Here is a 22655-nt window from a genome sequence, read left to right on the forward strand (position 1 = left end):
TTTATTTATTTATTTTAATTTCAATGATCTCGTACAAAAGGCAAATGGAAAATCCTTACATGATTTTGTCCCAGCAAAATGTTAAAAATATATGCGCTTTAATAATAATCTTCCCAGTTTGATGGCTTCTGAGGCTGTGACAAATTATGTACAGGGACTAATATATAAAACAAATTCTAAAAAATATAGGATTTTACTATTTATAAGGTTTTGGAAAGATAAAGTGACTTGGAAAGACATTTTCCTTAAACAGGCCTTAAAATTTAAAATATACCATAACCTCTTTTCACAGTTTTGCTTTAAGCAAGTTTATCATAGGGACAAAAATAATTCCAATGCAATGAAACTTTTTTTTGTTTTTTTGTTCCTGTTTATTTATTTATTTATTTACACTGTTACATAGCATTTCCAAAAAAGATTAATTACAGGCATTGCTAGAACATGCAACACACACACACGCACAACCACAAACTAAGGCTAAGCAAAGTTTATAACACTAAATTCTAAAGGAACCGGGCATAACAAACAGAAAATACATTTCGCAACGGATAGTCCTTCAAAATTTAATTAATTAAGCATCAGAGGATTGAATAATGAAACTAATTTCCTTCCTGAAATAAAAAGCAAGTTAACAATAGGGGTTTGTGGTTAAAAATTATGCAGCAAACGGTCCAGCAGCCTTGGACCATTAAAATGCTACATTTTCAGGCTGATGGCGTTGGTAACATTCACAACATGACATGTTGTTAATTACCTTGGATTTCTTCGCATAAATAAAAGCGTTTATGACTATTTCGTGATTAATTGACAGATATTTAACAATGAGGATCTCATTCAATTTGGCACACCCAACGATTGTCCAGGAATGACTATAGTAAATGTAGTAAAGACATCAAAACACTTGCAAGCATGTAAACTGTTTGCTTAATTTATCACGAAATGTTCAAATCATGGATGCTAATTACAACTACATCATCTTTCGTACATTTAAAAAATTTGACAATCAAAAATACCGGTATTTTCAATATTTTCAAAGTGCTCCCATTTAACATTTATCATTTTCCAACATCTAACAGACCAGTTGTAGCTATGTTACCTGGCCTGAGAATGGAGGCTGCCGGTGACCCTGGTTTTATACAAATCTTTGTATTTTTCTAATGCTAATGTAGGCTAATTAGAATTACAACAACACAATTAAAGCAGTGAGGTCTATATCAATACAATGTCACCAGCAGCCTTGCAGACATGCATACATGTAGGCTAGGTCACTGAGCAAACAACTGTATTGGTAAAATGGCCCATTTGTTTACACATTAATAGTTAGGATTTATTCCACAGCAGTTAGCACCTTCATTAATATTCCTTGTATGTGAATTATATGTTAGATAAAGTGCAGAGTTTCTTGTGGAAGCATATGCAACTGTTCCCTGGGTTGCATGATGATCCTGTACACAGAGAATATTTGGATTTATAAAAATTGAGTGGCAGCCCTTTGTCAGAGCCACTTGCTCTGTCTAATAATAATAATAATAATAATAATGATAAAAATAATAATAATATTTAATATTTATATTGCACATTTTCTATTATTATAGAAGGATTAGGGTTATGTAATTTTTGATTTAATTTTCAATATTAGTCTCAACACTTGCAACCTTAATGTCAATACAGGGTCATTCAAGGATAGTATTATGATACATGAATGAGATGAGTGCTTTACTGTACCTATCAAACTTCCACAATCAAGTCACTTGATTGAATGCTTGCAAAGGAAATTCACATGATTTGTACAACAATAAATATTGAATTATTAGAATTTGGGTGAATAAAAAAAATAAAAATTATAAAGGAAAAATTGAACCACAACAGATATATGCAGGCTGTGGTGATACTAGTAGAAGGGCTCAAAGGGTTGAAGACTACAAAAGGCCACTGGAAAAATAAGAATAATGCTACTCATAACTAATATAATAATAAATTATTGTTATAATGAAATAATGAAAGCACAATGAACATCTATGGAATCAATACTGGTCAACAGCTATGAACACATGACCTGTTATGCAGTTCTTGTTCAGTGTGTGTTACATTATTTATACCATTCAGATGAAAGCTACTAAGCTCAACGTTACTGTGGCTATGTTCATTGTGCTGTACAATGACAATCTAAATTTTCTTCCGTTACCATTGAAACCACGGTTTTACAACAACAACAATAATGATAATTATTTGTTACGGTTATTCCCTAATGCCTAGTGTTGTATGTAAAGTCAACAGGTAATCCTACATCGGCAACACAATTGGTTGTTTTTCAAACGATTTGATGATTTCATTGATAATAAGGTGCCACATACCACAAATGATATTGAAGCCTAACATATAATAATGATTACACTTTTATATCACTATCTTCAGATGTTTTGCTATGTACATTACTTTACAAACTTTCTCATGACTATATTAATTACTACTGTATGTTAAAGGCACTTGCTCTACAATGTTTTTTTTTTGGGAGAAAGAATCATTAGTATTCCAATAAGCCAAGAATCAGATAAGACAATTTCCTTTGTATTTTGTTTTTCCTTCCATTAAATGGTTAATGCTCCAGGGATCCAAAACAACTAAATGGACATTTGTTTCGGTTACTTAATGTGGTACTTTAATTATCATGTTGTCAATAAATTTAATGGGAGCATTCAGGTATAACACACTGGCTTTTTAAATTTAAATTTGAAAAGAACAGAATACTGTAGTCTGATATAAAACTCAAAGTGTCCAATTCCCAGAAGTTAATCAGTCTCAATCAAACGAGTTCTTTTGACATGAAACTAGGACAGTCTCTAATGATGTTTGTAAAATTTGTTTGAAAGTGAATTTGGGGCAGTAATTATTATTATCAGCACAAACAATAATTGGTTGCTGTGCAAAAAGTCACGTAGCAGCAATTAATCTGCACCATCATATAAACAAAGTACTATAAACAGCTCTTTGTTATGCAAGCAATGAAGCTAATATCAATGTTTTTATATGCCTACAATGCCTTCCTAATCTGTAATAATATTGTTTTCTTTTACTGCATGCCACTGTCAAGTGAGAACATTATTTTAATCAGTAGAAATAAACAATGTAAGGAAGGATACAGGCTGAAAAAATATTGCATCACTTCTGGTTCTAAACAAGGTGAATCAGTGCGGTGAAAAAGCTTCTTAACATAAGCAAATTTCTGATTATCTTCAGTCTGTACATGCAACTATGTCTTATTGATAAAGTAGAGTGACCATGACTTACAGTCAAAACATTTTGATCGCAAAATTTGTTTCTTTCTAAATTGAACATCTTTTTCTAATCAAAATGCTCGGCCAGCTGAAATGTAAATTAAGTGTCATGTAAGTTACTATGATACTGATGTATGACACTCCATTTTTTTTCTTTTTACAAAATATCAGATCATTTTCTTGCCTTTGTATGAATAATGATTTTTAATTAACACGCATCCACTGATACTTGAGTAATTTGTTATAATGATTTTCTTATATTCCTTCTGAGATTTGGATAAAGCATCTCCTAATTTCTACATGTACATGTATGTCACCCATACAATACATTGCCTATCTATACTCGTCACCACAATCACCTGTTGTCTCCAACAAATCTTCACCTTTACTAAGAGTTTCTTCTAGTTTCTGAATGTCATCTGGACTGAGCTCCAGATCCAGGCTTTTCATATTGCTTTCAATATGCTGGGCCCCTGGTACCCCAAACCTACAACCAACTATGATTCCTGCAACTTCAGGTTTGTCAAGAATGTAGCGACAAGCAACATTAGCTATGGTGCTGTTGTGTGCCTGTGCAATTTCTGACATCTTGAGCAAGAGTTCCTGGAACAATTCCCAGTTCCCCCACGCATCAATCATCTGCTTATACTTTGCCAGTGATGCAGTTTTTAACTGAGATCTTCCGATTGGTTCTTTTGCATTCAGATATCTGTCTGATATCAGACCTCCACCCAAGACACCATACGCAAGGAGTTTAATACCATGTTCTCTACAAAGCTTGACCATCTTCACTTCTGGGCGTCGATCAATAATTGAATACTGCACTTGATTGGTGGAAATTGGTATACCCTGGTCAATAATTTTCTGCAGATGTTCCGTGTTGAAATTAGTTAAGGAAAGTTCTCCAATTGAGCCTTCCATTTTTAGTTCATTAAGATAGTGTAAAGCATCAATGTATCTGTCATCAGAATAATCCCACCAATGAAATTGTAGCATGTCTAGCTTCTCAACACCCATCCTTTTCATGGCAAGACGAACTTGTCCTTTGGTCACTTCTCTGGTTATTGGTGATCCAAGGTGAGGAACCCATTTGGTCAACCCTGTTGGTAAGTAACAATATGGATTGAGGCTAATGATATAAAGATACAACCACACAATGTATTTTTAAAAATATTAGTAACACTTGTGCTATCAAGACCACTTGGAAAAATATAAAGAACATCTGTTACCCTAATCTAGCAAGGCCATGGAAGAAATATGTTCTCCTACAAATTCTGAATTATTGAGACAGAATGTTCAGTGCAGTTAAAGGAAGGATTAAGGAGTTTGAATTAACAGGAATCTTAATGACCTGTGGCTCTGTACAACAGTAATGGGAAAATAACGTCTTTAAAGAGGAAGCAACTTTAGTTTAGTTGGTCTTCAATGCAACTATAGACGTTCACTTACTTGTCGAATCTAACAATGGGTTTCCAGACTTTTTGCCAAATGGACAACCAAGCTTATACCTTCAATCTTTCGTAACCTAAAATACCGTGGACTAACATTATATATTGGCCCCTCATCTTGACTTGATGAGAGTTTAAAGTTTTCGAGTCTGGTTAAGGAGCCTATTTCCCAAATTAGTTTAAAGCACTGGCCTCAGTTGTTCAAAAGGTGGTTAACGCTATTCACCGGAAAATCACAATCTAGCGGATAAACACTTGCGAAAGCAATTGTTTTATTCAATGGATAGCGCTATCCACCCTTCGAACAACTGGGGCATGATTTTTTGGTGATATCAGCACATATAAGAGGTTAGCTTTTACCAAAATGGGGGCGATTTGCGAACGACTTGAACAATTGCAATAAAGTACCTTGTACTTTGCATTTCACATCCTCGCCTCGTTCAGTCTTCAGCTGCTCTAAAAAATCGCCAAAGATGTCTTCTGCGGGACCATAAATATCCGCCATATCAAAGGATGTCAATCCAGCGTCATAATATTCAATCATTTCACGCGAAGCGTTGATTGCATTTATGTGACCATGTGCACCAGAAATTTGCCACATTCCGTTTAAAATTCGGCGGATTTCCAGACCATTCTTGAGGCAACACCAAGGAACTTTTGCCATCTGTTTGCAGGAATCGACTACCCTTGCGCATTAACTAAACATCAGCCGCCGTTCTTCTTACAAAATGGCGACCAAGCCTTGGCTTTGGTCACGCATTCTCTTATCTCTCGCAATGTTCTACTTTTTTCATTGATTTCAGGAGTTTTGTTCACATTAGTCATTGATACCTGAGCATTATGCTCTGTAATTATTTTCCGACATGGGCATGCCTAAAGAGCCAGTTAGAAGCAAATTGGTGGGGATTTGTGGAACAGCAAGAATTTGAACCGGAAGTGAACTTCGCAGGAAACGAGTTGTTCGGTAGCCTGGCAACCGTCTCCTAGAAACGGTGCGCTTTCAATACAACTCGGACAGTTCATTTTCAGTGGAAGCAATTTTCTCTGAATTACTTCTCACACAAAACGATACCTGGACAAGCTATATATAGTCAGTTTAATACATCAGGAAAGTTACACTGCCGAGAGAATCTGAGCTTGAACGTTCGGGAAACTTATTCTAGATTTACCGCAAGAACTTGGGAGCGAAAAATGTTGAGCAACACCGGCAGATTTGTTGACCGAAATCCAGGAATTACTGCGGTAAGTGAAGAAGTAAAGCAATTTGATTTTACTAATAAAGAGACTGTTGTTGAGGATAAAGAAAAGACGTAAATCGTACCTGCAATAAAAGGAATAAAAATTGCTTCTAAGCTAGTTACAAGACAGCGGTTTCGACGCAATTCTTTCTCATGTTCCCTCTGAGACAGTGCAAATTTGACAGTGCACCGATCCTTGCAACGGAAGCCTTGAGTTTTAATTACCGCTTTAAAACATCAATTTGAAATCCTAATATCTTTTCCATTTTTTTTAAGGCGGGAAAGCTTTTCAATGTAACAGGAGAAACCTCCGGAGATTGCCTGCAAATAGCACAATGTGTAAGTTAAAATTGACTCTTTCAGCTGAAGTAACTTGAGACTACTTCAAATTCAGGATTGATTTTTCCCTCATTACGATAAATTTGTTAAGTTGCGGTTGCCTTTAGCCCACCAGGCCAGAAACAGTGAAAAAGTTTCGAGGAACAACGCAACCAAAGGCAGGAAAAGAACGAGTGTTTTATGGCAGAGCAAATGACCCTGACGTTGCTTCACAAATTTCTCATGGAGTTAGCACCAAAACCTCGCTTGTCGTGAGTAATTTCATCGTCATTCATTCATTCGTTTACATGTTTATTCAACCTCAGAAGATTATTCATGTTCTCTAGTGTTAATTGTAGTAAAATGCTTAAGGACTTAAAAAAATAAAGGTTGTAAAAACACTGTCTTTGTTTTCCGCGAAATTGTGCTATGCCCAAAATTGTTTCCTATGGAAAACACCTGTTCGTCTGTACAAATAAAGAAAAACTTGACATATAGTACAGTTAAGTTTACTTACGATTTTCTATTCACGTGTGAAAAATTAAAAGAATTTAATGAACTGAAAACCTTTATTAAAAATCTTTTTACTTAAATATGGCACTTAGTTCATTCTAATTCTTCTCATCGTGACTATGTATCTAAAACCTGCTCGAGATAGGTAAGCCGTTATCAGCATTTGTAAATAAATAGTGTACTGTCATCTTGAAAACTTGTGATTTATTAATATTCAAGGCAGGGGATCTCGTTAACCCTACAAGGAAGAGCCTCTTTTCACAACGGATGCTTGAGAAAAAAGAGAGTCTTTATGCCAGCAGAAGGAATGCACCGTTAGGTAATTTTTGCTTGTCCTCTTTGGAATGGATTGTAATGGGACTCAAATCTCTCCACTATCATAACATTTGACAAATTCAAGTTACTGGCCTATCTTCGTGAAAATTTATCACAAAATATATTGTGATTACACATCATGCTTATAGCTAGTCAGGTTGAAATAATAATTTTTTAAAAACTTGTCTCTATTACTTGTACTTGTCCCAGGGGAATAAATTGAGGACACCTATATTATGATCTATACATGTAGAACCAGTAGGGACATTGGACCTATAGTGACGCGAGTTGTCAGGAAGCCTAGGATGTCAGTATTATTCTAATTTCAATCTCAGATAGCTTGTTTCTGGCACTGTAATTTGCTCACTACACTGTAAGTCACGGTTACCAGTTCTTATACTATAAATAATTTAATAATTATGATATTCTACCAAGTGTTGTCACTTAGCTAAAAAGAGTGTGATGAAAAAGAGAAACGCCAAAGCATCTAAAAAACAAACCCAATGCAAGGCTTGAGTGCACAAACCACACCCTATTGCAGACCAAAATGTAAAAAAAAGTAAAAAAAAAACCATACTCTTTGGTGCCGCTCATACCTATATAGCCCATATAAGGGAGTATCCCCCCCCCCCCACCCCCCTTTCTAATAATACAAATCCCATTTGCACCAAGGACTCTTAATCCCCTATTCACAGTTAACAAAATCCCAGTTCCCAATGATCAAATCCCATTTTCCCAGGAAAAACCATGTCAATCACAGGTTCCATTTTACCCCTTCATGACCCTCTGTAAATTCTAATAAAAGCAGCTATCATGTTATGTATAAATTAAGTACTTCTCTGAACACTCTTTCTGCTCTTCCTCTCCTTGTGAAATCAGGAAGCTCTCATGATCAGAGGCCAGGTTTACCAAAGGGAATTGGTCGAACTGATGTCATGTATGGAGTTAAAACCATCAAAGGTAAGGTGAATGTCAATGAATGAACAAACAAAGAAACAGCAATGGGTGGATGGAGAATTAGGGAGGGAAAAATGGATAAATTATGGACAGATGGGAATTAATAGTAACCTCGAAAAAGCTGATTCCTGATTTAAAAGAGGACAAACTAGACTTGTGCCTTAATTTGCATTCACTGAACCAGATCAAAGTGGAATTTGCAAATTTTTGGTTTTAAAAAAAGTTGAAGGAAAATTGGGATGCCCGATGAGGAAGAAGATGCCGCAAGAAGCTAAAGGTATACTTAAAGATGCAATCGCCCTTATTCATAAATGGCGGTCAATTTATAATTCTTTTGTCAAAGTGTAAATTAGCCTACCAAGCCTCGGTACCATACAGTGAATTGAAAAGAATTCTTGCTCTAAAATGAGGCTTGGTATGCAAATTTGCATGTGGACAAAAGAATTATAAATGTGACCGCCATTTATGAATAAGGTCTATTGGACTTCTTAATTTAGTGATTAAGAAGACCAGCTTTGTTTTATGCTGAGTTGACCCTACATACTAATACTTGGAGGATGTTCCATGTGGTATTTGGATCTTTACTTCTGAACTGTGTTGACCTTTCTTACTAGAATGATTTCCAGTGACCCTTTGAAATTCTTACAGATGGAAGTGCAGGTGAAATGGTGAACCCTGCTAAGCCTGCAGCACAGGTAAACACAGAGTCTCTTCAAGGAAAACACCTTTACAAAGTCAGCCATCATGACTTTGAAGTTGGTAAGGGAACTGTTTGTACATTTTGTAAGGAAAGAAAGTAGTGCATGATAGCAAAAGATGTAAAATTCACTGTGAAGAAAAATGTTGCACAGATAGTATTATTTGACTTTCTGCTGAATTCCAGGCCTGACACAACTTTTCATATATTTTCAACGTCATAAAAGGGAAAAAAAGGAAAAATAGCGAGGACAATCCATTTGAACCACCTCTGTGCTCATTAGACCCTCTTTGATTTTAAGTCTCTTTGAATCTTTGGTTTGTTAACACTTGGTTCCAACATACAAAGACAGCTTTTACTGATCAGTCAAGGTATACTCTCTCAAAACAAACATCACCCTGATCTAGGCATCCCTCATCATCACCACAACCACCAATAATGTAATCATTATCATCATCACCATTGTCATCCTACTGATCATCATCGTCATTATCGTCGTCATAATCATCATCATCATCATCATCATAATTTCCGTCATTGTCATCCTACTCATCGTCATCATTGCCATCATCATCCTACTTATTATCTTCATTCTCATCCTACTCATCATCATCATCATCACATTTAGAGGAGCAATAAGCGTTGTGGTTCAGTTGATGGATGGGATAAAAATCTCCATAGGTTGGCACCTCTGATATTTTGCTCTCTTGTTTTTTTCTGCAGGTGAAATGGTGGACAGGAAATATGACTGGAGCAGGATTCCTAAAGAAAGCAAGTTTGGTGTAGAAACACCACACAATAATGATGGCATACATGTTCAAAAAAGTCTCAAGTGGCTCCATGAGACACAACAGTGAGTTAAATAGACTTTTTTCCAGCAGATAACTAGTGTTCTCTTTTCAGACACAAATAATGAAAAACACTGCCTTAGATTATAATTTCTGTTCCATTCCATGTAGACACTCCACCCAACTAACTCTCACTCAATTCGGTAGAAATCAATGAAAAAAAAATCACGACAATCACTGATAATGGAAAATTTCATTTTACGGTGTAACGCGCCTTACCGTGGCCACCTAACAAAGTTTTTTGCAAAAATCCACCAATCAGGGTGTGCGAATTTCATTGACAGTCACGCCTCCTTGAAAAGTTCATATGGTTGTAATTTGAACACTGTTGCATGGATTGTTGAGTTAACATATTGACACATACCGGTAGGTTGTCAAATGTGAAAGTTTGTTGATTGGCCACAGTAAGGCGCATTGCACTGTAATAATTAGCACAGTGAGGCTTTTCTTGATAATAACGTATTTGCACCTTGGCATACATAGCCTTTAAACAAGGTGATGTACTTTCTTGGAGGGTGTAATTAAATTATCTTGATAAGTTATTTACTTATCCCTTTACTAGGGAAAAAACAACAAAAATTGTCTCAAAGCGAGTGGATGACTTCCGTGAAAGGACCCAACCACAACTTGGGAAAGTGCATGACCCAATCAAAGACACCTTGAGAGTTGCTCCTGATCATTCATTTGGTGTTATGGTAAAACCTGACGAGTATGGTGCGGGGGATTTGATTCACATGAGGGTTCCTAGCAAGTACCTTAGAGGCCGTGACAGAGAAAGAGGAGTGCTGGCTGCAGTGCGACATCACTTGAAAAAGGCCAACTACCACAATTTTCATGACCTTAAAGCAGCTTTTGAATATTATGATAAGGTAATTATATCTTAAATACCGGTAACTTGAATAGACCATTTTACAGTGCTGTGCTCAGTTACCAGGCCTTTGCATAAAAGCAAGGTGGGAGTAAAGAACTGTAAAATGGTCTATTGGGAGTGCAAGAATTTAGCTATGAAAGTTCTACAATCCATAGCAAATGTCTTCAAACTAAAGTAGCATCAAACCACATCTTATAAACCCACCCAACTGATGAAAAATTTCAGTGATTCTCTTGTACAAGTGCATTCAATCATTACCATTTGCAAACTTCCACCTAAGTTATCTACTCATGAATGATTTTTTTTAATACTGGCCAGGCTGCATGACATTTGGTTAGCGCTAACCCAAAGTAACATGATATCCTAGTCACTACAAGCAATTTGCAAGCAATCTGCACCTATAAGAGAATAAAATACTCAGCCCCGTTCATGGATAAGCAGTTCCAAATGTATTGTAATGTCTGGTATAACAATGAGTTTTCATTTTGAATAAAGTGAATCTAACAATAAAAATTTGAACTTTTACAGGACAAGTCTGGGAAAATTTCCTTGAATGAGCTGCGTGAAGTCTGCATTCAATTTAACCTCCCTGTGGAACCCGAGCTGTTGGAATGCATGCTAGATTATTGTGATATTGATGGTGATGGACAGATAGATTACCAAGAGTTTGCAAACTTCCTGAATTGGAAGGACAAGATGTCATCAGGTGGAGTGCCAGGTTCAAAGACAAAGGAAGCAGAGAAAGGAGATGAAGCTCAGGTAAACATATTCATATAAAAACCAAAGGTGCTTTTGCATACCTGTAGCTCATCAGTTGGGTGATGGTGTGCTGGCAGATATGGACCCTGAGTTTGGACAATGTGCAAGCCAGCGAGGTATGCAAGGCATGCGAGGCATGCGAGCCATGGCTGCAAGTCATGCAAGCCAAGATGGAGAGTCAACATGTGAATCACACAGTTATTGAAAGCTAACCGTTTTAAAATGGGTGCTTAGACTTAATAACAGTTTATCAGTGCTATTTGAAACGGCTGCTTAGACTTATGACTCGCTGGCTAACAGATTGTCCAGCCCCCCGCCCCCCCCCCCCCCCTCCCCCAAGGGCCTGGTTGTTCAAAAGCTGTTTAATGCTAACCCCAGTTTAAAAATTAACCAAGGAGTTTATTTCTCTACTCCTAAATGTTGTTCAGCTCTGACCCCAGACAAAAGTTTACCTTAGAGGAAGTCAATCTTGAAAAACAAAAATAAGCAAAACAAAGTTTCACTCAAAAATTGAAAAAATGAAACCAAAGCTTATGCTTGTCCTGGATAAAGTTAATCAGCTTTCAAACAACTACGCCCAGAGTATGTCATCCTCGGAGACCCAGGGACAGCTATAGTCGAGGTGATAAGAGTAAGTGCCTAAGGGCTCTTCCCTTTCTTGTAGTAAACTTTCACCACAAACATTCTATCTATCTCAGAGGATGAGAGTATCTTTAATTCCATCTACTTTCTACATTGTCTAGTAGTTACCATAAGTAAGTGGAATACTGCCAAGAGGTAGCATTTTGAAATGGATCACATGCAGTGCACAACAAATGCTGCCCTTGAAACTATGGGCACAACACAGACATCAGAAATCTGCACATGCATCTCAAATAAACACAATAAGAATGGCTACCTCATAACCTTGGCAGCAAAATCCCAAGGCTTACAATAATAATTACTGGAACAATGAATTCTAATAATAATAATAATAATAATAACAATTAATTATTATTGTTATTATTTAAATTCACAATGTGTGTATATCTTAAAAAACAGCATTTTTGTGAGTAGGTTTTAAGTCTCCTTCTCCAATACTTGATGCTAATTCCTTGGTTTGTCTAATTGTCAAGAACACAAGGAAATATGAATATTCTAGGAGTTTAATATGCAGCTAAAATGGATTTGCCTCTTGCATTGTTACAAACAGTTTTACATGTTGCTGATTCTAAACCATGAAGACAGTATTACATAAAATTTTAAGACTTCATGTTGTACTGTATCAGGAACAGACAAAAGGAGACGTGTCACCCACAAGACTTGAAAAACAGATTGATAAGGCTGTTGGTGGCTGGAACCCTTCATCCTCTCAATTTAATGCTGTAGCAGGAGGAATAAGGACAACAGGTCAGTTCCAAGAGGATTTCATTTGTAAAACTAATTAAAAGCTTTCTTTCACCATGCATTATAAATATCAATCTTGTCCCTTTACAGTAGAGAGCTTACCTTTCCCGAATCATTAAAAAAAGGAAAGGAAAGGAAAGGAACTTTATTTAAGTCTCTAGCCTTCTAGTGCTGGAGCACTAATTGGGGACACCATAAACTGAAATTAGCAATTAATGCAAATCAAGTCAAATGTTGGTTTTTGAGGAGAGAAGAAAACCGGAGTACCCGGAGAAAAACCTCTCGGTGCAGAGTAGAGAACAACCAACAAACTCAACCCACACAAATGATATGCCAAGTCTAGGAATCGAACCCAGCCCACATTGGTGGGAGGAGAGCTCTCACCATTGCGCCATCCCTGCACCTCATGTAATTAGCTCATAATCACTGTATTATATTTTAATAGGATGGCGAGCCTATGGAGTGCCAACTATCAGATCTGATTTACCAGCACCAACAACAAGACGAGTAGCTGACACAACTGTAAGTAAAGGTGTTTACCGTAATTGTCAATGTGCATGTGAATCTTATGACCCTGTCACACACAGCCATTCATCCCAAGATTTACACCACACCCAGACCCATGTTACATCCTAACACAGTTGCTGCCGTAACAAGGGCACAGGGTATAAGGAGCTCAAGTCGCATTTTTGATTTTGCTCAAAATCAGCTGAAATTTTGGAAGTGTCCCGACTTGCCCATACCCAGACCGTGCAAGAGGCAAATCCATTCCACCGTTTCAGAAGACGCTAACAACACCGGACACAACCTGCTTTGGAACGAAGTAAAGTTTATTGATCGTGATCCTCATTGGTACGCACGCAGGGTCAAACAGGCGATTCACATAAGACTTCATCCTAACAACAACAACAACAACAGGGATAGTGAAATAGAAATTCCAGAAGCATGGATGCCCACGATCAGGCAACACAACAACAGCAGAACGGTACGACAGTGGAAAGCCAAAGGAACTGCAAACCAAAACACCAAGGATCGAAATGCACCAGTCACAGCTGCTGAAAACCAACCAATCACAGCGGAGCATCCTGCTTAAAAGGTGATGCGTAACCAGTCAACCTCATTGCCTGATGAAGACTAGCAGTATGCAGTCGAAACGTTGCGATCTACATCACAAGTGACCACATCATGAGACAAACGAGTCTATACTGTATTATTATTAATTATTAAAACGTTAACCTTTTGAGCAAAATCGAAAACGGCCAAAAATAATCGATATGGCCCCTTATGCACCAAGCCCTTCAATTAAGGCCTATAAGGAAAGGGGTGTCATATGTGCTCACAACTCTGATGCCTTGGGTTATTGTATTGTACCGTTGTGTTGTTTTGAGACAAGAATCTTGTCTTTCATTACTCCTGGTTGAAAACCACTCTGACCACTAGGAGGATTAACAATAATAAGATTATTGTCTTTGGTGATCCCAAATGCAACACCACTGCACTAGTTGCCTCCTTCAAGTTTATCATCTTAAAAGTGTTGTCTTTGCTTGAATCGCTTCTCACTCCCTACAGTATGTGTGGCCCCACCAGCTTGAAATACATCGCCATGTATTAATAAAAGTTCTTTACTTACTTACATGTACTTACTATAAGGCCCCCCCCACCTCTGATGATGAGTAACTTGTCTGGCGTATGACTGAGTAAAATCTATACATGTCACTCTAAGGAGGAAACGGGTTACAGGATAACAGCAACATACTACCAGAAGCAACCAGGAGATGGTCAGCTTTCCATTCAAGGGGGAGTAACAATACTATCACTTGTGTAAACCAGTGTGGTAAATATAAATGACTCTACTAACTCAAGTTCTACTTAACAAATCTCTTAAAGTTAACTTACACATTGTCAATAATTTTACACTTCACAGAACTATGGTGATGAATCTGATGCCTATGGGTTAATAAACCCATCAATCTACAGCAATCACGGAGTTCATGAAAAGGACTTTTTTCAACCAAGGGACCAATATGAGGTAAGTATCATGTTGAAATAAGGCAAGTTAAGGCATTATCTTCAATAAAAGCTAGGTTTGTTTCATCTTTACTTTTCTTCTTCTTCTTCTTCTTCTTCTCATTGTCCAGATCAGAAGAATCTTTGATGGAATAGGAGTTGAGATGACAAGTGATGTGTTTGAAAAGATCTGGGAACAGGCTAGCACTAGGCACCCAAGTGGGCTGGTAAAAAACATACATCCTTAATAATTTGCTTTACTGACCCATTGAAAGCATAGTTAGTCGTTGAAAGACTGTCTTAATGTTGGCCAATCTATCTGTTTACTGGTTAGCACAGTGGACAAAGAACCCCACTGCTGAACCAACACTCAGGGACCTTATAACTGAGAGGAACTTGTTGCTAAAATTTCTAGTCTTCTCAGAAAATCACAATAAACGCTAAGCCCTGTCACATAACCTTGCTATTAATTGAAAGTATTTTTCCTCCATTTGAGATGATTAGGTTAATAATCTGGGAGACACTACTGTCCTGGCATTTGAAATGTCCCTTTCCGGTCACCATCTGTGTGTCAAAAATATCGCATGCATGCTTACATGTTAACTCTCTAATACCTCTCTAATACCTCATAGGGAACCCTGAGTCCTATTTTATTTCACCTTGCACTTGCTCTATGCAAAACCATTCAGCCTTCAATAATAATTGTTATATTGCTGATTTTCTGATTTTCCAACAGGTCAGCGTGGAGTCTTTCAGAGGAATTATGGATGAAGTTAATGCCCAAAAACTTGCAGAGACACAAGTTGCATGATGCAATTTAATTGCCATGGATACATCAATTAAGAGTTCTAAACAGGAACACAATTATTTTTCACTAGGTTCCGACTAAAAAACTTATTAATGGCAAAAGAATATTTCCAATAAGTAATGTTTTCACAGAAAATGTTTATTATGAGTGCCTGAACCAAAAGCAATATTATTATTTATCATGTTGTAAAATAAACTTTCAACAACGTTCTTTGCAATTTTGTGACATCTTCATTCTAAGCAATAACAATACCAGTAATTCAAAAAATAGTAATGACTAAATCCTTTGCCTACCAAACAAAAATAGAGTAATTTCATTAATTTTTTGACAAACATTTTGATGCTGGGTTATTCAATGAAATAAAATAAATGGGGTGGACAATTTACAGTGGACATTTCTGGGCTGATTTTTGTGTTCTAGTTCCAAGACATTATAATGTTCATTTCCCATCAAAATTGAATTCATTTACATCGCCAAAAAGATACAGTAAGCCTAGGCCTGTACATTAAAATAATATTTATCTTTACTGTTATCCTTGAGAATTAATTATTTCTTGTGTACATTATTTTGTAATAATTAGACAAAGACAAATTACCATAATAATATTATTCATGCTGAACACAAAACAAACACTGAGACATAGACATCCTCAATTGAGCTGTGTTCAAAATCCCATTTAGAGCGCACCACTTTTTCACTGCATTCAAACCCTAAAGTCAGCAGAAAATCTTTGGCAGGGTTTGATGAATGTGTCCACAATCTCTCAAATAGCTTGTCTTCAGATGATGTTGCTTTTCCATACATTGTATTCTTAAGCTAAAAAAAGTTGGTACAGCAATAAGTAGACGGAAGAAGTTTTCAAGTGGTGTATTTGGGTGGCGGTTAAGGACGGTGCCTACTAATTCAAAGGTATTTTTGCGCGGTTTACTGAATATGCGGGAAAAGCAGATCTTAACAAGTGCTACTGAAATCCAAAAAGAAAATTGGGGGTAACCACGCATTTTTTGAAGATAATCAATCAACAATATTTAAAAAAAGCTTTCAAATACAAAGCAATGTATGGCGTTCTTTTCCAAATTGAAGCTTAATTAATTATCTCTGAAAAATGCATGGTTAGCCCCAATTTTCATCTTGGATACCAAGAGCACTTGCTAAGATATACTTTCTCCGCACACATGTAGTTTTGAACCACGCAAAAATATCCCCTGTATTAATAAGCACCACCCATAGGAAATCCGAGTCTCTCGAGATGCGCAGAACGTATTCGCAATAACAATAGTAGGCACCGTCCTTAAGCAAGGACAAAATGGGGTTTGTTTTCCACTCTACCAAGCCCCATTCCATGCAGATACTCTCTCCATCTACGGTACCTGAGACACTCTTACCCAAAAGATCACACTGAATTTGATTTGCATTAATTTTCTGTTCCTGCTTCTTGGCCTCTTACATGTACAACTCCTAATTCCTCTCTTTCCCTAAGCCACGTCTCCTGTAGCACCTCTGCTATCATTCCCCTGGGCTTCTACTTCCCCTCCCTACCCCCATTAACTGGTTTGAAACCATGGAATCATTATCGTATAACTTGAGGGACCATTGTTAAAGACATCAGTATCTCTACCTTTGGTCAACAGAATAAGTCATGCAAAGAACTGTTCAAATCAAGTTTGCTTTAGACAATCACTAATGTTGTTAACGCTCTAATATTACCTGTTAATATTAAGCAGTTAACTGCAAGTTAGAATTATGGGCCCGGTTGTTCAAAAGCCGATTAACTTAATCCAGTATAAGGTTAAACTTTTGTTTTATGTTTTCAACTTTTTGGTGAAAGTTTCTTTAATTGGCTTATTTTGTATTATTTATTTTCAAGATTGACTTCCTCTAATGTAAAGTTTTGCCAAATACCTAAGTTGAACAGCACTTGGGAGGAGAGAAATAAACTCCTTGGTCAATTTTTAATGTGGGATTTCGGCTTTTGAACAAGCGGGCCCTGGGGACAAAACCTCTCCAAATTTTGGGAACTTTTGCTTGTACTTGCAATCAAATCTGAAGGTTGAAATCAACTGATGTTTTCAACAACCTGAATGGGAGTCTTTATCAGAAAAATGCATCTCATCTTTTTAGCAGAGCTTCGTGGGTAGAAAAATATGGTAACCCGTGAGAAAATTTGGCTTTGGTCACCATATGTATGTCCATACCTCCATATATGCCAATGTGACCAGTATCACGTGAGTTTAGAGCTCATAATATGTATGTAATGACATAATTAATATGTATTGGGGACTTAATAATTCCCCATACATGACGTACCTACGTTTTTTCTTTAAGTTTACCACTGACCAGGTACTGGGTTTCCATTGGATCACAGGCTCAAGCCAGGTTAACTTATTGTAAGAGTAAATAACCTGGGAGCTCTGCTCTTAGTCTTGGCTAAATCTATAAATTCTTTTGAGTCATAAATATCAGGTGATTTTGATGCCACTGACACATCATTCAGAGTCTAAGGGAAATTTTCGTCAAAGAAGCGCTAAAAATCACAAACAATATTACATGTATTTCACTTACGAGATACAACAATGGTTCCTTGTATTGAACAGAAACTTCTTTGATTGCCTTGCACTGTTGTGGAGACAACTCTGAAATTTGTTTCAAAGTACATTGTATAAACACTTATGTTGATCTAATTTTAGTCAAGTTGTTTAAGTTTCATTAAATTTTTGCGAATGAAAATAACATTTAATTTTTTCTTTCATGGTGACTCAGGGACATTATACAAAATCTGAGTTGTCCTTTCCATCTTGGAGCTGGCTGCCAATAGTGGAAGCTCCAGGATGTCTCAGGCCCCCAACCTCCACTTAGCAATGCAGTTATTAACTTGAAAAGCATTGGGCCGGTTTTTTTCAAGATTACCCAAATCCAATCTGTTTCAATCTTGACCATTTGTGTTCATCCGTGCTTCTCTTTCCTTTTGCTGTATTTCTTTTATTTTGTTCAACAGTTTTAAGTCATTGTGATTATTGCAATGTTTCCTTCTACTTTTTTGGTGTCATGAAATTACATCATTTTGCATGACAGAGCCCCTTTAATGGCCTTACAATGTACTTATCCGCCAGCTCATTGGTAAAGCATCTCTGAACTTGCAGGTTCAACTCCCGTTTTGGTCATTCCATCTCTCTGTCTGTCCCAGATAATTAATTGAACATCTTTTTATCACCAGCAAATTTGGCTGAACTTGCGTGTGCTAGAGATTAGGGGACATGCAGAACTGCATAGTGAAATGAAAGCTGTTTTCTTTTTTTTTAATGAAACGAACAGGATCACAAACCTGCCACAATTATTTCAAACTAAAGGTGATTGCAATAATAATTACCTTCACGAAAATAAAATAAGGATTCAAGGCAACTAAAAACTCACCAACAAGAGCCTCTGCTAAACCTGTGCAGCAACGTAACACACCAACACTGGCTGTCTCAGAGAAAGTCATTGTATCTTTTCCTTCTTCTAACTCAAAACCCAATAAGATCAAAAGCTCTTTGCAGCTCTCATATCCTTCACCAACACCAGTTTTGAAGTCAGCAAGAAAAAGTGGCTTTGACAGACCCTTCTCTTCAGAACAGGAAAGGGCTCCCTCAAGCTGTTTGGAATTAAGGTATACTCAAAATTATTATTGAAGGGCTGTATGCCAAACGTGAGTTTTCCCTTTAAAATTGGTTATTCAGTAAGTGTCACAACGTAAACTAAAGTATGTAACTCATGAATTTCAATCAGTCAACAGCTTCTAACTGTTGAATTTGCATGCAAATTGAGAAAATAGGATTTAAAAGACCAATTTCAATTTTTACTAAAATAAAGTTATCCTTTCTCTGTAGAAATTCTGTTGATTTTAAAGATCTTTAAAAGATTGTTAACATATTTTCACAGGAAACCAGGAACCTCAATGAAATTGGCAAATTACTGACCATGTCTCTCAAAGGAGCAATAGCTTGTGGATAAGCAAGGATCATTCTATAAACTTTCAGTATCCTGGAGAAATGTGCAGAGTTGAAAAGGTCACCAAATACTGCAGCCAATGCTTTATCTAGAGTAGACATAAAATACGAATAGATAACTTTAATTTTCTCATCTAATTCTTGATTATTGATGGATATATTTTTTATACATTCCACTTACCATTCTGTCCATCTGGTTCATCAAATATGCATTTTTTGGTGACATGCAATTCATCTCCATCAATGGAGTCTGGTAACACAAGCTCAAAAGTTCCCAATGCAGAGTCAAAAGTCATCTCATAGCAAGCAAAGCCAAGAATAGTGTTTTTTGGAAGCTCAAAGGACCGATGATGCTCTGCTTGCACAGAGCCAGACAAGTTGATGGAGAGCTTGGGTTTACCGGCAGTGACACTGGCATCACCTACATTGAATTGAACAAAAGTGTAAATGTTGTTACTGTAACAGTGCAATGATCAAACAAGAGGAATCACTTCGTACTTATTAAATAAAAGTAATTCATACTATGGTAACCCATGCATAAAGTAAACCTTATAGCACTTCTAACAGTTGGGTATCATTCTAGTTTTTAAAAAAGTGATAGCATGAACACTATGTATTCCTTGTTAGAATGATATGAGAAGCACAGTGTACACATGTCCTGTATGTATCTTTGTTTAATAAAGACTGAACTACGGATTTCAGATTTCCAGCATTTTCATTAGCTCGCCAGACAAAGGCTATCAGTTTATATACCTGCTGTACCTATATCGTCAAGGACCACGTCAGCAATAAATCAAGCTCAAAACATTTTTACAGCTCTGAGAAAAAGTGGCCAACAAAAAGCATTTTGGACCGGAATTGACCGAGACAGAAATCAATGCTTTAGTCAACAACACATGGAGGAGTTGTTGATCCTGGAGTTTTAAATAAAACAATAATTATTGTTCTACTCTGGCTCTCTGGATATAAAATGATTACAACCAACTCGGCGCGGTTATCTACATGTACCACTTCATATCCAGCGTGCCCTCATAGAATAATTATTGTCAAGTATCCATGTGTGATGGCATCCATAACTTGAGGCTTGTAGTAGAAAATTTGAGACAGGAAGGAGGCTAAAAGTTGGGTACTTAACCCTTTCCGTCTTAAGAGTGACTATTTTATTTGTCAACTGTGAAAGGGGTAACAACAAAGAAACATGGGATTACGTTTCTTTCTAAGGCATTATTTACATGAGACCGGGACGTAGTGAGACCGGTATGAACTTGTACCGGTTTGAAATTTTTTTGCAGCTGTTTACAAGAAACCAGGATGAAGTGCTTGGTACCAGGTTTCCCAATGAAATGATATGTTTTGTCTTAAATATATGGCTCAGACCCAAAAGCATACTGGCTTGAAATTTCTCAACCCGGTCTGAGATTTGTTGTTATTTCCATGAGAACGGTACGAACTTGAACTGGTACGAGAATTTCTCATCTCCGTCCAGCAACCGAGACAAAGTCAGACCAGTCTGAGTTCATTGTCAGGTCAGTCTCATGCAAATGCATAAGAGGAAATGTATGGAGGCCGATACAAACTCATGCCTGTCTGAGTTTGTCCTGGTCTCATTTAAATACCTCCTAAGACAAGTCATGTTTCCACAGTGCCATGTGCCATAGGCTTGTATATAGGCTCTGTGGAGGAGCTGTGACTGAAAACATAATGGTGCTCCTGACTTCATGGCAGTCTTGTCTACTACAAAGTAAGGCCCACTTTTCCCTGTGCACAAAGTATGTTGCTTGTCACCCGATTATAGAGAGAGAATGGAGTGAAAATTTTCATTTCCAAGGAATCAAATTATTAATGTTGCCAAGTGCATGTCACATGACCCTTGAAATTCGATAAACTACGAATGTTGTTAGTTACCTTTTCTAAGTGAATCAGAATCAACATCTGTGTCACTTTCAGTCACAACAGTTTGATAAACAATACAAATACATCGCCTTGGTTTGGCCAGTATGTACTGCACAAACTCATGATCCAAATTCAACATTTGGTCTTTTAACAATTCATTCAAGTCCTTCCATTTAACTTCTCTTTTTATCACTGCTCCAACATCCATGCTGACTGTGAATGAATCAACTGCTGATATGTCTATTCCAAAATCCTTTGCAATTTTAGCGCCGAGTTTGCCAGTGACATTAAATTTTGGTTCATTCTTGTAGTTGTGGATGAAAATGGAGTTCTCAATTTGGCTGGCATCGCTAACTGGCTGAAAGGTTAACAAGGATATAATTATACATTACACAAGATAAAAAGAATTTTTTAATAATAAGACAGTCACTTTTCAAAGAATTAAACTTTGAAAAGGTAGCAAACTAACACAGCCCTCAAATTGGGGATCAGATCCTGCAGTGCAACAGATTATGACTGACGGGAAAACACTGCCAAGCACAGGCAGCCTAAGCTCGGTGTACGATTTATAGACTTTGTATGGGGATATTAACTTTGAGCTTATAAATGCTAAAATAAGCTGTAAATGTAGAAATAAACTTCACTCACCTCTAAGTACAGTTGTTTTCCCCTCATGAGGGGAAATGACAACTAACGACATCGCAAAATTCGTAAGCCCTAAACCCCTATTAAAACGGACACAGTTTGCCCTCCGATTACACAGAAAAGGCGAGGACAACTGTACGTAGAGGTAAGTGAAGTTTACTTCTACATTTACAGCTTACCTTAGCAATTATAAGCTCAAAGTATATTTTCCCATACAAAGTCTATAAATGGTACACCGAGCTTGGGCTACCTGTGTGCCAGGTCGGTCACTTTTGCTGCAGAGGGAACAGGACAGCCACAACACCAGACACACCAGGACTTCATCCCCTAAACTTCCCGAAATAGTGTGTGGGTTCTTTAACGTCCCATAGGGAACTTATGAACAAAGAAGATATTTGTGAGACGGGGTTTACGGTTTAAGTAGTCCTTATCCGAGCTTACCTTCGTCAAAATTTCGTCCAGAGTAAAGGGTGTTGTTTCGTATTTCACCGATTTCCAAAACCAGCGACTCCTTTTTTTAACCACAACACAAAGAATATCGCAACGTGATGCAGAGTTTAAATCGACGACAGGGCGAAGAGTGGATCTTCCTGTATCTTTCACCAACTGCTTCGAGCAACATTCGAAAAGCGCCATTTTGTTTTGGGTAAAGCGCTCATGTTAGGGTATATACTTCGTGTCACTATGCCAT

General features: G+C 37.1%; 3 protein-coding genes across 4 annotated transcripts; 1 reads left to right on the plus strand and 2 right to left on the minus strand.

The window, feature by feature from the left end:
- Positions 1-347: 347 nt before the first annotated feature.
- Positions 348-5648, minus strand: LOC138049748 (L-glyceraldehyde 3-phosphate reductase-like). Its single transcript, XM_068896157.1, has 2 exons — positions 5132-5648; positions 348-4375 (listed from the first exon to the last, which is right to left on the minus strand). Exons 1-2 carry the CDS (start codon positions 5385-5387, stop codon positions 3609-3611), a joined length of 1023 nt encoding a protein of 340 aa, XP_068752258.1. The 5' UTR covers positions 5388-5648; the 3' UTR covers positions 348-3608.
- LOC138049746 (EF-hand domain-containing family member B-like) lies at positions 5527-15657 on the plus strand. Its single transcript, XM_068896154.1, has 14 exons — positions 5527-5965; positions 6238-6300; positions 6408-6551; positions 7012-7111; positions 7987-8067; positions 8713-8823; positions 9485-9614; positions 10172-10478; positions 11009-11239; positions 12508-12628; positions 13071-13147; positions 14550-14654; positions 14764-14859; positions 15369-15657. The coding sequence occupies exons 1-14, from the start codon at positions 5915-5917 to the stop codon at positions 15441-15443; spliced, it is 1692 nt and encodes a 563-aa protein (XP_068752255.1). The 5' UTR covers positions 5527-5914; the 3' UTR covers positions 15444-15657.
- Positions 11934-22655, minus strand: LOC138049747 (uncharacterized). Of its 2 annotated transcripts, none has more exons than XM_068896156.1 (7): positions 22406-22622; positions 21332-21677; positions 19608-19847; positions 19397-19515; positions 18852-19071; positions 18003-18073; positions 11934-12601 (listed from the first exon to the last, which is right to left on the minus strand). In XM_068896156.1, the coding sequence occupies exons 1-7, from the start codon at positions 22598-22600 to the stop codon at positions 12596-12598; spliced, it is 1197 nt and encodes a 398-aa protein (XP_068752257.1). In that variant the 5' UTR covers positions 22601-22622; the 3' UTR covers positions 11934-12595. The 2 variants fall into 2 exon arrangements, with proteins under 2 accessions (XP_068752257.1, XP_068752256.1); XM_068896155.1 differs by lacking the exon at positions 11934-12601 and adding an exon at positions 15436-16256 and having other exon boundaries at positions 22406-22655.

Source organism: Montipora capricornis, chromosome 5, assembly GCF_036669925.1.
Source record: "Montipora capricornis isolate CH-2021 chromosome 5, ASM3666992v2, whole genome shotgun sequence".
Taxonomy (NCBI): Eukaryota; Metazoa; Cnidaria; class Anthozoa; order Scleractinia; family Acroporidae; genus Montipora; species Montipora capricornis.

Excerpts from the sequence above, each read along its gene's own strand:
- LOC138049748 (XM_068896157.1), bottom strand. The coding sequence starts at position 5,387 with ATGGCAAAAGTTCCTTGGTGTTGCCTCAAGAATGGTCTGGAAATCCGC. Across the intron at positions 4,376-5,131 it reads TGTGAAATGCAAAGTACAAG|GGTTGACCAAATGGGTTCCT; the intron begins GTACTTTATTGC and ends ACTTACCAACAG.
- LOC138049747 (XM_068896155.1), bottom strand. The coding sequence starts at position 22,600 with ATGGCGCTTTTCGAATGTTGCTCGAAGCAGTTGGTGAAAGATACAGGA. Across the intron at positions 21,678-22,405 it reads TGGACGAAATTTTGACGAAG|CCAGTTAGCGATGCCAGCCA; the intron begins GTAAGCTCGGAT and ends TTAACCTTTCAG. Across the intron at positions 19,072-19,396 it reads TTGCTCCTTTGAGAGACATG|CTTGAGGGAGCCCTTTCCTG; the intron begins GTCAGTAATTTG and ends AATTCCAAACAG.
- LOC138049746 (XM_068896154.1), top strand. The coding sequence starts at position 5,915 with ATGTTGAGCAACACCGGCAGATTTGTTGACCGAAATCCAGGAATTACT. Across the intron at positions 10,479-11,008 it reads CTTTTGAATATTATGATAAG|GACAAGTCTGGGAAAATTTC; the intron begins GTAATTATATCT and ends GAACTTTTACAG. Across the intron at positions 14,860-15,368 it reads CTAGGCACCCAAGTGGGCTG|GTCAGCGTGGAGTCTTTCAG; the intron begins GTAAAAAACATA and ends ATTTTCCAACAG.